This window comes from Tiliqua scincoides, chromosome 3 (assembly GCF_035046505.1).
Source record: "Tiliqua scincoides isolate rTilSci1 chromosome 3, rTilSci1.hap2, whole genome shotgun sequence".
Taxonomy (NCBI): Eukaryota; Metazoa; Chordata; class Lepidosauria; order Squamata; family Scincidae; genus Tiliqua; species Tiliqua scincoides.
In genome coordinates, this window is record NC_089823.1 from 130534449 (window position 1) to 130548219 (window position 13771).

At 42.9% G+C, this 13771-nt stretch overlaps 1 protein-coding gene across 1 annotated transcript in view; it reads left to right on the plus strand.

Moving 5' to 3' along the window:
- The window catches only part of WDFY4 (WDFY family member 4), a 161136-nt gene that overhangs the window by 144094 nt on the left and 3271 nt on the right, over positions 1-13771 (plus strand). Inside the window, exons 58-61 of the mRNA XM_066621374.1 lie at positions 1219-1398; positions 5861-6043; positions 9406-9493; positions 13003-13114. Of these exons, the coding sequence (XP_066477471.1) occupies positions 1219-1398; positions 5861-6043; positions 9406-9493; positions 13003-13114 (563 nt within the window). The remainder of the gene's footprint in view (positions 1-1218; positions 1399-5860; positions 6044-9405; positions 9494-13002; positions 13115-13771) is intronic.

Here is a 13771-nt window from a genome sequence, read left to right on the forward strand (position 1 = left end):
TTTCTCTGTTTGGGAGTTTTATTCCCTCTGTGTCAAAAGAGCATTCAAAAGGGGCGTGGAAAAAGTTCACCCTACAATGAGAGTTACAAGTTCCTCATTTTAATAACAAGCATTCCCTGCCTCAGCATCACTTCCTGCTTATGTGGCATGCTAAAACACTGAATATCTCTGGTTATGCACCCACTCCAAGGTTTGGCACCCCGAGAGCTGTACTTACACTAAAAACTAATTCATAATACTTGATCATTGTGCATCTACCTACTCCCTTTCCCCACAAAACACAAGTGCAGAGGCTGCAACCTGAAGCAGGAGACCTGCAATGGGGAGGGCTTAATATTTTTCTCTTTAGAATTTTTTCTGCTCCACATTTTCCCCGGTTTTGCTTTTCTCCCCATGGGAAAAGATATGGGTTTTTCATTCCACAGGACTGCAAGCAGCTGGGGGGGCATCTTCAGTGGAAAAGAGGGCCATGGGGAAAAGTTGTAACAACCCCTTGGCCTCCTTATAGGACTTGGGTTTCAGCTTACAGCCTCTGTGGTCACACTTTGCTTTTGCAAAACAACTCCTCCAGGGGGAAAAAGCTACACCCAGTGTCTCATGTAGTTTGAACAGGAACAACAAGAAACATTCTAACATGGGTGATGTTGTAATTTGACAGCATTGTCCCTTTCAGCATCACACGCAGGTTTCATTCGCTGATGGTGCTATTGTTCTAATGGAAGATTCCCTCCAAAGTTGATCATACTACTTTCACTCTAAATTTAAGCAATAGGAGGTCAGTGTGCATACATCATATTTTACTGGTTTGACATGAGGGTGGCAGTTTTTCTGCTTGGAATTAGGGTAAGTACTCAAACCTAGAATGGGTAGCATTGTAGGGGGAGTTCTCATTTGCAACATACTTTCAATGGTGTCCTTTCTCCCAGGAAATTTGTATTTTGTGTGTGTGTGTGTGTGTGTGTGTGTGTGTTCATGTTCCAGTTGGTCTGGGCTTGTGCCTTTGTGCTCTGTAACCCTTCACATCTGGTTCTCAACCTTCATATGCTAAAGGATGCTACCCCATATCTGCACCCTTTCCTGCAGTCTCTGATAAAGTCTCTGATCCCTGTGGAACAGATCATTTGTCTTTTCTAAACTGAATGCTGTGTTGTGGCTTGCAACTAAATTAGCATCTCCTTTCACTGTGGTCTTTGCTTGCCTTGTTCCCCCCCCCTCCAGCCTTTGTATGGGCACACACAGCCCGTGACCTGCTTGGCTGCCTCCACGTCCTACAGCATCGTTGTGAGCGGATCCGCTGACAGATCCTGCATCATCTGGGACCTGAACCAGCTGACACACATCACCCAGCTTCCTGCCCACGAGGCATGCCTCTCGGCTGTTGCCATCAATGATTCAACAGTAAGATATTCATTTATCATCTTTCTCCTGACACATCCATGAACATTTCATGATGACTTAATGGGTGCCCTTCCCTGCAAGAAACAATCCTGAGACGCGACAGATTGATTTTTTCTTTTTACAGAGGTTTCTAATAGTATCCTTAATGCTGAGCGGGGGCACTAAAAGCGGCCTCTGAAGCGGAGGAGCCAAACAGGAGGAGAACAATTGTTTCAGGCTGTTCCCTCTCCAAGCTGGGCTTGGCTTTCAGGAGGTTTGCACTCCTGTGTATTTGGTTACATAATACTCTCTTGCATGCATTTCCTATTGTCTGACATCTGGGCTCCAGTGGAAACCTACAATGTAAGAGAAAAACAGAGTGTTCTTCTCTTGACCAAAGACTGTATCTGTACCTTCAAACTTTTTAGTGGGGAAAAAGGGGTAACCTTTCTTCAGATTGACCCTCCTTGCCCCATTATCCTACTCAAAAACAACTGATTCCGTATACCTTCAGGACCAGACTATATGTTATACACAAATGCAAGTAGCATAACCCCAGCACCACTTTCAAAACTGGAAACACTGCTTCTGGAGGGATGATTGAGATTGGAGAAGCAGCAGGGGGAACAACCTGCAGTTTACTGTCACTGAGAGATCCAGAGATCTCTACCACATCACCCCCAATAAATGGGATGAGTGAGAAGAAGGTGATGTTTCAGGGATCAGTGGAGTGTATAGGAGTGGGTAGAAAGTGGATAATTGTGGTAATATTGCAAATCCCTGAGACTTGTATTTCTGAGTCAGGAAATACAAGCCTTAGCAATATCACTATATCTTCCTCCAGTGAAGTGACTGGTTCCACCAGTTCGATTGTTCTAAGTGTTTTGTGTGTTTTTTAAAAATTTTATTTTTAGAGTACTGTTCTGTTGGGCAACTCTCAGGGCTGCTCACAGAATGAAAAAAAAAGTTGCATAAAAATTTATTCTAACATGAAAAATTAAATAACAGTGGACCTGCCTTATTTGTGGGTCCAGCATCTGTGGATTATACTATCCACAGGTGCCACAGGTGCAGTGGTCCCCTTTGAAAAACATTTTAAAAAGTAAAAATGAGTAAGAAAATAGCCTTCCCTACCATTGCTCTGCAAAATCGTGCTGTTTGCTGGGCTTCAGAACAGCTTTCTGAGCTCCTGTAAGCCACTTCTGGGTCGCATGACACATTCTGGGATAAACCAGAATAAGGACATGGAAGTATCTTAGAGGAGCTGAGAAGATGCTCTGAAACCCTGCAAATGGTGCAGTTTTGAAGCATGACAGTAGGGAAGGCTATTTTCTTACTCATTTATACTTTTAAAACGGTTTATGAAGGGACTCCGGTATCTGTGGGGGCGGGGGTGGGTGGGAGAATGGAACCGATCTCCCATGGATGCCTAGAGATTACTGTACAGCAGTGCATTAAACAATTCAAAGTAATAAAACCCAGCAGGAACCAATAAAAAGTAAGCAAATTAAAGCCAGCTAGGTGTCATGCTGGAAGACCTGGCAAATACAAAGGCCTTTACCTGCTCCCAGAAAAACACCACATTTGACCCAAGTGAGACTCTCTGGGACAAGTATCTTTCCTATGTGAAGCAGCAAAACTGTTGCCACTATCCTAACTTCAGAAAGAAGGGGGAATTAGAAAGGCCTCCAATGTAGAAAGTAGGTAGGTTCACGTGGAAGGAGACACTTCTTCATATTCCTGGGTCCCAACCACTTATAGCTTTAAAGGCAAGCAAGTGGTGGCACTGGTAGGAGTTTCTTTCTTTCTAATTTAATTTTGTTACTGAAGCAGTAGAATGCCTCTCTGTTTTTCCCCCCAAAGCCCTCAGTGCCATTTTATTCTGGCAAATTCCCAAGGGAAAAAAATGGCAGCTGCCAGTGAGATTTCCCACTGAGACATTTCTGCAAACCTCTTTGAGGATAAACTTGCCTGTCTTGTTATTTCCCAGCAGGCTAATCCAAAAGTCTTTAATGTTGCCTTAAGAAACCTCCTCTCCCTTCCAGCTACAGGGCTTCCATGATTGCAGGGCTTCTTCTGGTTCTGCCATCTTCAGAAATAGAATAGAATGTTAATCAAATTGATGGTCAGTCTTATCACATGAAGTAATTGTGAAGATGTTTGGGATTCTTAAGGTCCACAGATCCTGTCTTCATATTACCTTACTTGGAAAGTAAATTTGTATGAGATGATATGGATAAAAGACCCAGCCTCTTAAATAATGTTGATCATCACCAACTATGATCAAATGCTGGAAGGGCGACGAGATTGTCCTCACTCATAAGTGTATTTATATCTTTCTTAAATAGAACTCAAGGCAGCACATGTGGGATTCCCAGGCATTCTCCCATCCAGGCAGTGACCAAGACCTAGACTTGGTTAGCTTTAGTAAAGATGTCACATTGTATTCTTATATACCATTGCACTGAGAAAGTTGGAGGCAGGTGTCCAGGAATTCAGAATTTCAGCTCATTGAGAGCTGGCGTGATTTTAGATTTGTTGGACTTTGACCATGAAGATCATGGGTTCACGTTCCCGCTTGAAATAAAGCTCACTGGGTAACCCTCATCTACATTACAGGGAAGAATGGGAATAAAAATATGTGCTTACTTAAAATCCCAACAGTAAAGGACTGATGTAAACATAAGATAATTATGGCATAAGAAGATACAGTACTCTGAAGCTGAGGCACCTCTTGTTAATGACCCTCAGGGTATGCTAAAGATACAAAAAGAGAAATGAATGACCCAGAATTACTATTTAATGCAGAGGTGTATCTTGGGTGGCTCAGGAGGTATGTGTGCTCCAGGAGTCAGTTGAGGTCACAGCAAAAGCAGGAGGAATACTGGGCCCTCCCAGCCACCCTATGTCCGTCTGAAATGGAGCCATTCCGGATGCTGGGGGGTGTGGTGGGGCGGCGCAGGGGGTGGCATGGTGACTCTAGGGGTGCAGTGACGCAGGTTGTAACATCACTGTGACACCCCACCCTGGGCACAATTAGGCCTCATTACAGCTCTGGTTTAATGTATATACGGAGACCAAACAAAGTGCATTAAGTATTGGAGAAGGAACAACATCCAAGTAGATTGACTGACTGGCTAATAGGTTTGGGATATAATTAGTATCATTGCTTCATCTCTGCACTTTATTCCATTGTGAATTGTTGGGAGAATTTTTAATAGAAATTTGATTGAATTTAATGGATCTTAACTAACACGAAATTTCATAGACAGGTTTGTTGGGGGGGGGGGAGAGGAAGCTCCTGCCCTTCCATTACTGTCACTAACTTCTCCATTTCTTTCTTCATTTCCTTGAGAGTGTTTATCACTTTGTGATATGTGCATTACTAAATAAGATAAAACAAAGGCAAAACTACAAGTGAAGCTGAAGGGATCCTTGTGCTTGTGTCTGCCTTTAAAGAACAACAACACATTGACAGTATGGCAGCCCAGTCCAAATTGGGACAGCAGTATGAGGGGAGGGAGAGGTTGATCCTTGCCCTTCATGCCATAGACATCCCCAAAATGTTCCCATCCCCATCATTATTATTTGCTCTGGAAGGGAGGCTCCTCTGCAGCTGCTGTTTGAAATAAAGAAAAGATGGAAGCTAACTGGGTTAACCCCTGCTAACTGGGTAAGAGGCACTTTTTCAAGTGGGTGGTCCTCTTTTATTTAGCAGGGGGAGAGTAACTGGCCCACCTCACCCCAGCACTGTCTGTTCTAGTGGCTGTCTGCTGGTATTCCTTTGCATCTTTTCAGATTGTGAGCCCTTTTGGGACAGGGAGCCATTAGATATTTGATTTTCTCTGTAAACCGCTTTGTGAACTTTTTGTTGAAAAGCGGTATATAAATACTGTTGTTGTTGTTGTTGTTGGAAGCACAATTACACTTCAATTGTCACATGTAATTTAGTCTTAAAATTGTGGCATTATGACTAGTGAAACTGCCGTCATTTTAGTCAGATTATTAATACAGGATTTATATCCTTAAGAATTTACATGCTGTCTCACACATATACACCCCTTGGCATCCCAAAATCTGTTGCATTGGCAATTCTGCAAAATAACACCTGTGCACTTTGAACATCAGCTCGTTTATGTTTATTTCACTCTTTGGCCCATTTAGCAGCTCTCTCTCTATTGAAAATGTTGACGTTTGAAATGACTTTTTGTAATTTGTGGTGGATTGGACTGAACAATTTTTCTCTCACATGTGGGATGTCACTGAAGGCATGCTCTGTGGGGAGGATGATGCTATATTGATTTCAAGATAGTTGGGATGGAGGGATCAAGAAAATGTCCTACAGTTTGTGTGCATGTGTGTTGCTTAGCTCTGTCCATGGGATTGTTGGTGATGTTGTGAGATGCTGAAAAGATTTGTGGGTTGGGGAAGACTGTTTCTGGTTACCATACGCTCTGTAGTGATGCTCTGTGGATTATTTCAGGGTGACATTGCCTCATGTGCTGGAGTGGCCCTTCATCTGTGGAATATCAATGGGCAGCCTTTGGCCAGTTTAAGCCCTGCTGCCAGCCTTGGAGTAACCATTACCTGTTGCTGTTTCATTGAGGTGATCGACTGGGATATACACAGCCTCATAGTTACTGGGGACACAAACAGCAGTGTGCAGGTAGGTCTCTCCAGGAGAGTGTTGCCACTTCCTGATACTACTTCTCCTGTCTTATGAATCTGTAAGACCTGGGGATGTCTGCATGCATATGTGTGTGAAACTGGGCCTTCCGTAGCTTCCTCCAGCACCTTAACTCTTGTACCACTGACACTCTGCTCTCTCAGCAAGCCAGGGTTAAGCTGTGCAGATCAAGAGTGTCCTTTAGACCCCATTCTCAACTTGAATATTATCAGCTGACTGCCAATCTGAACAGAGTCAGCTGATCCCAGAAGCCTGTGAAGATACACTAGGCCTTATATAAACCTCTGCTTATCTGAACAACTATTCCCATTGCAGAGCAGACTTCTTTTGCCTTGCTTCACTTCTCTGAGCTGCAGAGTTGGGAACTCGAGTCAGTGACTCTGACTTGAGTTACGAAAATGTGTGATTAGGGGTGACTCGGCGACTCATGAGTTGCGCATGTGGAAGACTCTGAAAAAGACTCGAGTCAGGGCTCCCCTGACTTAGCATTCGTCCCCATGCATGCTGATTTGAGTCTGCCTGTGTCTGGGTGTGCTTGCGTACTGTTATCGCCGTGTGGAAAACCTTGTGAGGCAAGCATTCCAACAGGGCAAGCAGCAGGCAAGTTCCAGCAGGGAGGCAAGAAAGGGTTAATGTGAGCAGGAGGGGGGAGGTGAGACTGGGCTCTCCTTTCCCATCTCTGATAGGAAGGAAGGAAGGGATGATCATTGGACAAAGGATGGGCATGTTCATATTTTCATTGGTTGCAGGAGAGCAGGAGGAGGAGCCAAGGGGGAGTTCTTACCTTACAATTGGCAGGAGAAGCCCAGGGAGAGGGAGGAGGCAGGGATGACCCGGAGACTCAGAAAGTGCCCCTGTTATGACTCTTTTTCGAGTTGAATCGCAGGGGACGGAGACTCGGCAACTCGACTCGTATCAAGCCATGCTGGATTTTCCCATCCCTGCTGAGCTGGTACCTAATCTCCAGCCCATCCTTGACCACATTTCTTGCCTCTGACATGTTTGCTTCTTGTCTGTCTTGTCTACTACTTAACCCTATCTTGTCTACAGCCAGAGCTTCTGTTTACTGTCTTTCTCTCCATGCTTTCCTCTGGCCAGAACTAGATTCCACCAACCATTGGTCTTAGAACTTAGCCAAGAACCACAGACTCTGTGGTGGCAAAGAAACAGATTCTGTTAGAGAAACGTCTGTAGCATGGGGTGGTACTATGTAAGATGCAGTAGAGCAGAACAAAGGCAGAATTTTCTTTCTTCCTCACACTGAAGGCCAAACTATTTTTACTTCCATATTTTTTTCTTCAGCATTTTTTTTTTCATGCAAAGCATCTGCAGATTGAGTGGAAGAATTGGAAAGGGACAGTTTAATTAATTCCATGCCAGCCATTTGTCTGCTCAAAATACATGTTCCATAATTTTTGCCTAAGTTGAAAAACATATGGATATTCAAAGGAACTATGGGGTGGATGACTTTGAATGGACAAATGGCTGGTGGAGAAAGGGTTAAGCATCCCCTGCCTGCATCCCAGTGGGCTTTCCCATTGAATGCTTGCAGCAGTTGGCCCTTTCCTCACTCTTTGATGAAATTAATTTCATCTGGCAAGGGAAAAGTGACCAGAACATTCAATAGGTATTTTTAGTGCACTCCATTGATGTGGGGTTTTATAGGCACCCTTTGCAGTCTCATCTTATGAATGTTTACTTGGAATTAAGTCACACTCAGTACAACCAGGTTTACTCTTTAGTAGATAAGTTACTCTGAGTTATAGCAATACACTGCAAGTGGGATACTCGTTCATAGCCTGTATACAAACTGGTTGTGAGTTTCCTATGACTTTCAACAGGGCCAGTTTTGCAGGGTTAGCACATCCTAGTTTGTTGACATAGCAGTGAGTGGAGGATAGTTCACCCCAACCCTGGGGAAATCAATTTGGAAGAAACTTTGGGAAGGAGTGAGAAACTGCTGAGGTTGAGTATATGTGAGTAAGTGAAAGTGTGAAGAATGGGGTAGAGAGAAAAAGAGAGAATGTGTACACTTGATACACAGTTGCCAAGCCGAACTCCACTTGAAATTTTCAGGCTGTTTGTAGAGCTGGCCCAAGAGCTCTCAGCCTTTCGGAGGCAGTGAGCCACATGCTCCCTCACCATTTACCTGGTGGTGTGCCAGTCACCGCTGCCCCCACCCCCTGAATTGGAAAAGAGGGAGACAGAGAAGAATGGTTTGTGTGGAGGGGAGGAGTGTGCTTATAGGGAGCAGTAGCATTTCAGTCCATGGAGACGTAATTCAGAGGGGAAAAACGTTCTGCTTTGCTATGCTAATTCCATGTAATATATGCAGATTTTAAATGGTCACCACAAAATGCAACTGCATGAAACCCATGGATGTGTCAGGCCTTCCTGCAATGCCTCCTACTGCCTGAATCTGCAGTGCTCAGCTCAGAAGAGCTGCTCCTGCTGTCTTTTTCTCTTTTACATGATTGTTAAAATCAAAGGGTAGACTTCTATGTGTGTGCAGGTGTGTATATGTGCACGCTTTCATGCATGCGCTGCCCATTTAAATGTATTGATCTTCATTCCCTGCATGCCAGCATGGCTTTAGCCTTCCCAAAGTTGCCTCTTAACTGGTGGTTGGCAACCTTCAGTCTCGAAAGACTATAGTATAAGCTTACAGCACCCGGTATTCCCAGGCGGTCTCCCATCCAAGTACTAACCAGGCCGGACCCTACTTAACCTGGAACCACACAATATTCAGTCAATGAATTAGATCAGTGATTCCCAAACTATGAGCCACGGTTCTCCAGGGAGCCACAGAAGCCAGCTGGGAGAGCCATGGAATCCTCAGAAAAAACCCACCACCCTATACAATGTATAGGATTGTAGCCCTAATGGGGAGACGCAGCCAATGGCCCAGGAGGTCAAGGGAGCAGCCAGTTGAAAAAGTTAGGGAACCACTGAGTTAGATCAAACAGTTGGAAACCTTTTGACTATCTAAAAAATCTCCCTACTTAATCAGAAAGATTATATATATATAATTAGTTTATTACTTATATACATGTGTGTGTGTGTGTGTGTGTAAAATAAATAAAGCGTAGGTTTTTAATACAACTGTTAACAAAAATTATGAGTTTTAAAAATCATTTTAGAAGATCAATTTCCTTTTTCTCTCACACTGAAGGGCACGCATTTTCTAAGATGATGCCTGAAGGCATGCATTATCCGAAAAGAAAGGATGATTTTTTTAAAGGAATTATTCAGTCATATGCAGATTTAATTGCTTAATCAACTACAGGGCCTTTAACTGAATGACAATCCTACTTTTAATCTATTTTCTCCTTCTGTTACAGATCTGGAAGCTTGAAAATGCTTCACACCCATGCCAAAATGGTAATATAAGATTCCTGGAAGATTCTCCGGAATGCCAGGCAAACGAGGGTAAGGAAAGCATGGAGACCATGAGATGGAGCCAAACAACTGTGCGACTTGTTCCGCACACCCAAGGGAGATTGTGTTGCTTAAACAGCAGGCCCCCCATATTTTTTTGAAATTGAGGAAAGTTTTAAAAGATGTTTGTGATACAGCATGGGGAATCTGCCACTAAAAGAGAAGTCCAAGATTCTACTGGCCATGCCCAAGCCTTTGGGGGTACCTAAGTAGTTCTTTGGATCCAAGCTGATCTTTCTGTGAAAGAAAAGGCACTCAGGTTAGGGATATGTTGGCAGAGTTTGAATGAATCTAAGCTACTGTCTCATTGCAAAGGAATTTTTAAAGATATCGGAGCTCTAAGCTGTCCCTGTTCAGCTGTCTCTATTCATCCCAATGTAATGTTTCCCAATGGCTGCTGCTGGTAACTCCTGAGTGTTTTTTTTTCTTAAATTGTGAGAGCCCAATCCTATGCATATCCGCTCAAAAGTAAGTTCCATTATAGTCAATGAGGCTTACTCCCAGGTAAATGTGGCTAGAATTGCAACCCAAGTCCCTTTGGGACAGGAAACCATCTTCTCATTCTTTTTGCTATGCCAACCACTTTGAAGACTTTTTTGTTGCTGTTGAAAAATATTATATAAAATATTCTTTAAAATAAGAACAAGCCAGTTTAGGTAGATGGGATTCCTTGATGGGTGTGAACTTGTAAGTGAGAGTAACCTGTCGCAAAGCCTGTTGTAGGGGAATTTTGCATAGACCACAACATTTTTTGAAGTGAATTTCAGGGTTTTTCCTGAGGATGAACATCTGATAATTTTCAAAGGAAAATCAGGGGAGCCTATTGCCTTTCCTTCCCTGGCTTCCGAGTTGGGGGTCCTAAGGAAGAAAGCAGCTGGTGGGAGGTGCAGACTGGCCTCTCATTCTGAGTAATGGCTGGGATTTGTTTGTGCCCAAGAAGGCTGCTTTTATGGATCATAGCCTTGTTTAAATTTGGATCACTATCTTAATACCCAAGCTATGGCCATTTTGCAAACCTACATACTTAAATGGCTTAGGAAAAGTGGAACATTTGCAGGGGAGAACAAGGGCAGTTGAAGTGGGCAAAAATATTGTGCCTTCTTTTGCAGGATATTCAGTCAGGACGCCCAGAATTTGCCTGTTCTAGGAGTTTACAGAATCATTATTGCCACAGTAGCTCTTGCAGAAGCATCATTGGCCATTGTCATTATTATTAGCGTGTTAAATTTGTATATAATCACCAGCATTTGTTTTTGCTTCACTAAGTTTGAATTTGTGCCCGTGTGGGGTTGCCTTTGAGGAAGGTAAAATAAGAAAAGAATGCAACTGTTCACTTCTTCAAGGAAGGTGCCTTGGTGGGATTCTATTACACAGATACTCTAGATCAGTGTTTCTCAAACTGTGGGTTGGGACACACTAGGTGGGTCGTGAGGCAATTTCAGGTGGGTCCCCATTCATTTCAATATTTTATTTTTAATATATTAGACTTGATGCTACCATGGTATGTGACTGCATTTGGGGAAATGTTATAGATCTGTACTTTTAACAAACTACTATGTATATTCTTTTAAAAATGATAGTAAAGGAAATTTACTCCTTGGTAAGTGTGGGTAGGATTGCAGCCTAAGGTAGTTAAAGATTTTCCTGCTTGATGATGTCACTTCTGGTCATGACATCACTTCTGGTGGGTCCCGACAGATTCCCATTCTGTCCCGGTGGGTCCCGGTGCTAAATGTGTGAGAACCACTGCTCTAGATAGAACTCAGGGCTCAATCCTATTCAACTTTCCAGCACTGATGTAACCACAATGCAATCTTGAGGTATGGGAGCAAACATTCCCTTACCTTGAGGAGTCCTCCATGACTATCCCCCCCCCACCAAAGGATGCGGTGCATGCCCTAGACGCAGCTGCGGTGCTGGAAAGTTGGATAAGATTGGACCCTCATTCCTCTGAAGTGCCACCTGAGTGCATTTTTTATCCCATGCAAGACCATCTTGTTTGGTGGTACTTGGTGGAATATTCTAACTTGTAGACTTATCACTAGTTATTTCTAATTCAAATGAAATCAAAAGAAAGGAAACTCTTTAGCATGAGCACACATTGTATTTCAGAGGGAAAGAAAGGAGTCTTGGCTGTCAGATAGAATGGATCTGGAGGTCTGCCAAGGCTGCATAAAGCCAGCAGAGGGCTCCCCCTGCAAAGGTTTCTTTCGTACTTGTTCATTGTACTGCACTCAAACCAAATGCTACGGAACTCAAGGAAAGGAACGTAAAGCTTCGATGTGATGAAATTTCTGGCACTTGATATGTAAATAAATGTCACCATTCTTCAGCTTCTATTATTTCTAACAAATATATTAGTTGCCAACAGTATGATGGTGGTATTTGTGTGCATTTAAATATTTGCACTCGCACACAAAAAGGCATCTTCGCAAATTCATATTTATTTATTACATAAATGTCTAAAAAAGTTATCTTTTGTTCTGCGAGGAGACATCCAATTTGTGTAAATTACATGAATGGATATACCGTTAACAAGAATGTCTGTTTTCAAGGGATCTCTCTGCATGTTGACAATGCAAATGCAGCTCCAGCTCAGAAGAGTGTCTAATCATAGATCCTCCACCACCACCCCTCACACCCCAGTCCAATCACATGAGATTGTCTGAGTGTCGATGGAAAGATATGTTCATCCTGTGTTAGCTGGGGCTGTGCACTGAACCTCACTTTCAGAATTCCTTTGGCATACTCCCAATTACATATATATATATAGCCATCAGAGGGGGATTCCATGCATGCCTACCAACACAGTCATTTGCTTGTGCACCCAGTACCATTTCTTTCACTACCAATCTGGCTTAATCCTCACCGCTACTTGAGCCCGTGCTCCTTCAACATTCCATTTGCTCTCCAAGTATTTTCAACAGCCGGATATTCCCCCATCTCTTTTTGCAACCTTAAAGTTAGAAACAATTAATCCAAACGGTGGTCATTACAAAGACTGAAGTAACAATGATTGAGTTACATTTTTTTTTTTTTTTTGCACCGTGTTCTTGGCATTTAATTATTGGTTGTATTATGGACAGATTTAGATAAGTTGATAATCGCAGGACTTCATGTAATTTGTTTTTACTGGGCAATTATGGACCGCATTATATCCTGGCAGCAAGGTATTCTGGGGCATCTTATTAAGCACTGAGCCAGTAAACACTGATGAACAATTTTGCTGAACTAGGCATGCAATTTAGAAAGCAATAATACACAAATCCAATTTAGCCCACAATTGATACAGCCACACGTCAGCACATGTAACTATCATAGCCTGCAAATTCAATTGGGACAGGCCCTTCTGGCAACGGCACAGGCCAGGATTAAATATATTTGTTTTCCATTTAACAAGTTGCTGACTATAAATAATAACATTTGCCACCTCCTACCTCCCTGCAAATGCAAGTCCCCAACCATTTTCTAAATATATTTTTTTTAAAACTCCACAACAGGAAACAAGGCTGGAGAACCATTTGCTCTCTGTCGAGAGCTGAATCTCAGCATGACTCCATCCGAGAGGCCTAGCAAAGCCGCTGCAGCTGTCACAGCCTTGGCAGTCTCCAGGTAATCATCCCAATTGCAGTATCCCATGTCCTCACTAGAGGGCACCCTAGCAATGATTTGGTGATCTTTGTGGTTTCATTATAAAGCTGTAAGATTGTTAGCCTTTTCTGGGTCTGCTCTCCTGTCCCATATCAAATAAGTTTTAAGAACAAAAGGGATGTACAGGTGAGAGGTGCTGAACCCTTCTCTAGCTGTTGCTTGACTACCTGTAGTCTGTCCCTCCCAAGGAGATGTTTTATTGCTGTCTCCAGTATCAGGAAGTGATAATCACCATGGAAAATTGGAAGAAGGGGGGACTAAGTTGCACTCTTTAAATCAGAGATGCTTAGCAACCATTTGATACATATGGTTGCAGCAGATACAGGTTTAAATACAATGCCTTGCTGTTATCATGTCCTGTTTGATATTGGGGTTTGAAAAACAGTCTCGTTTCCCTTTAAACACTGTGTGTGAATGCATGCAAGCATAAATGTGTGTGTATTTCTTCATTCAGGGTTTTGGAACAGATGAAACATTGAACAGAATTGGGCTCATTTGAAACTAATGCCAGAACCACCAGTGTGTTCTAAATGGCATATATTCATTTGTTGTTCGTTTTTCTTTCTTTCATTTTTTCCTACCAACCAGAATAGGTCAAATACAGATTATAGGGGACGA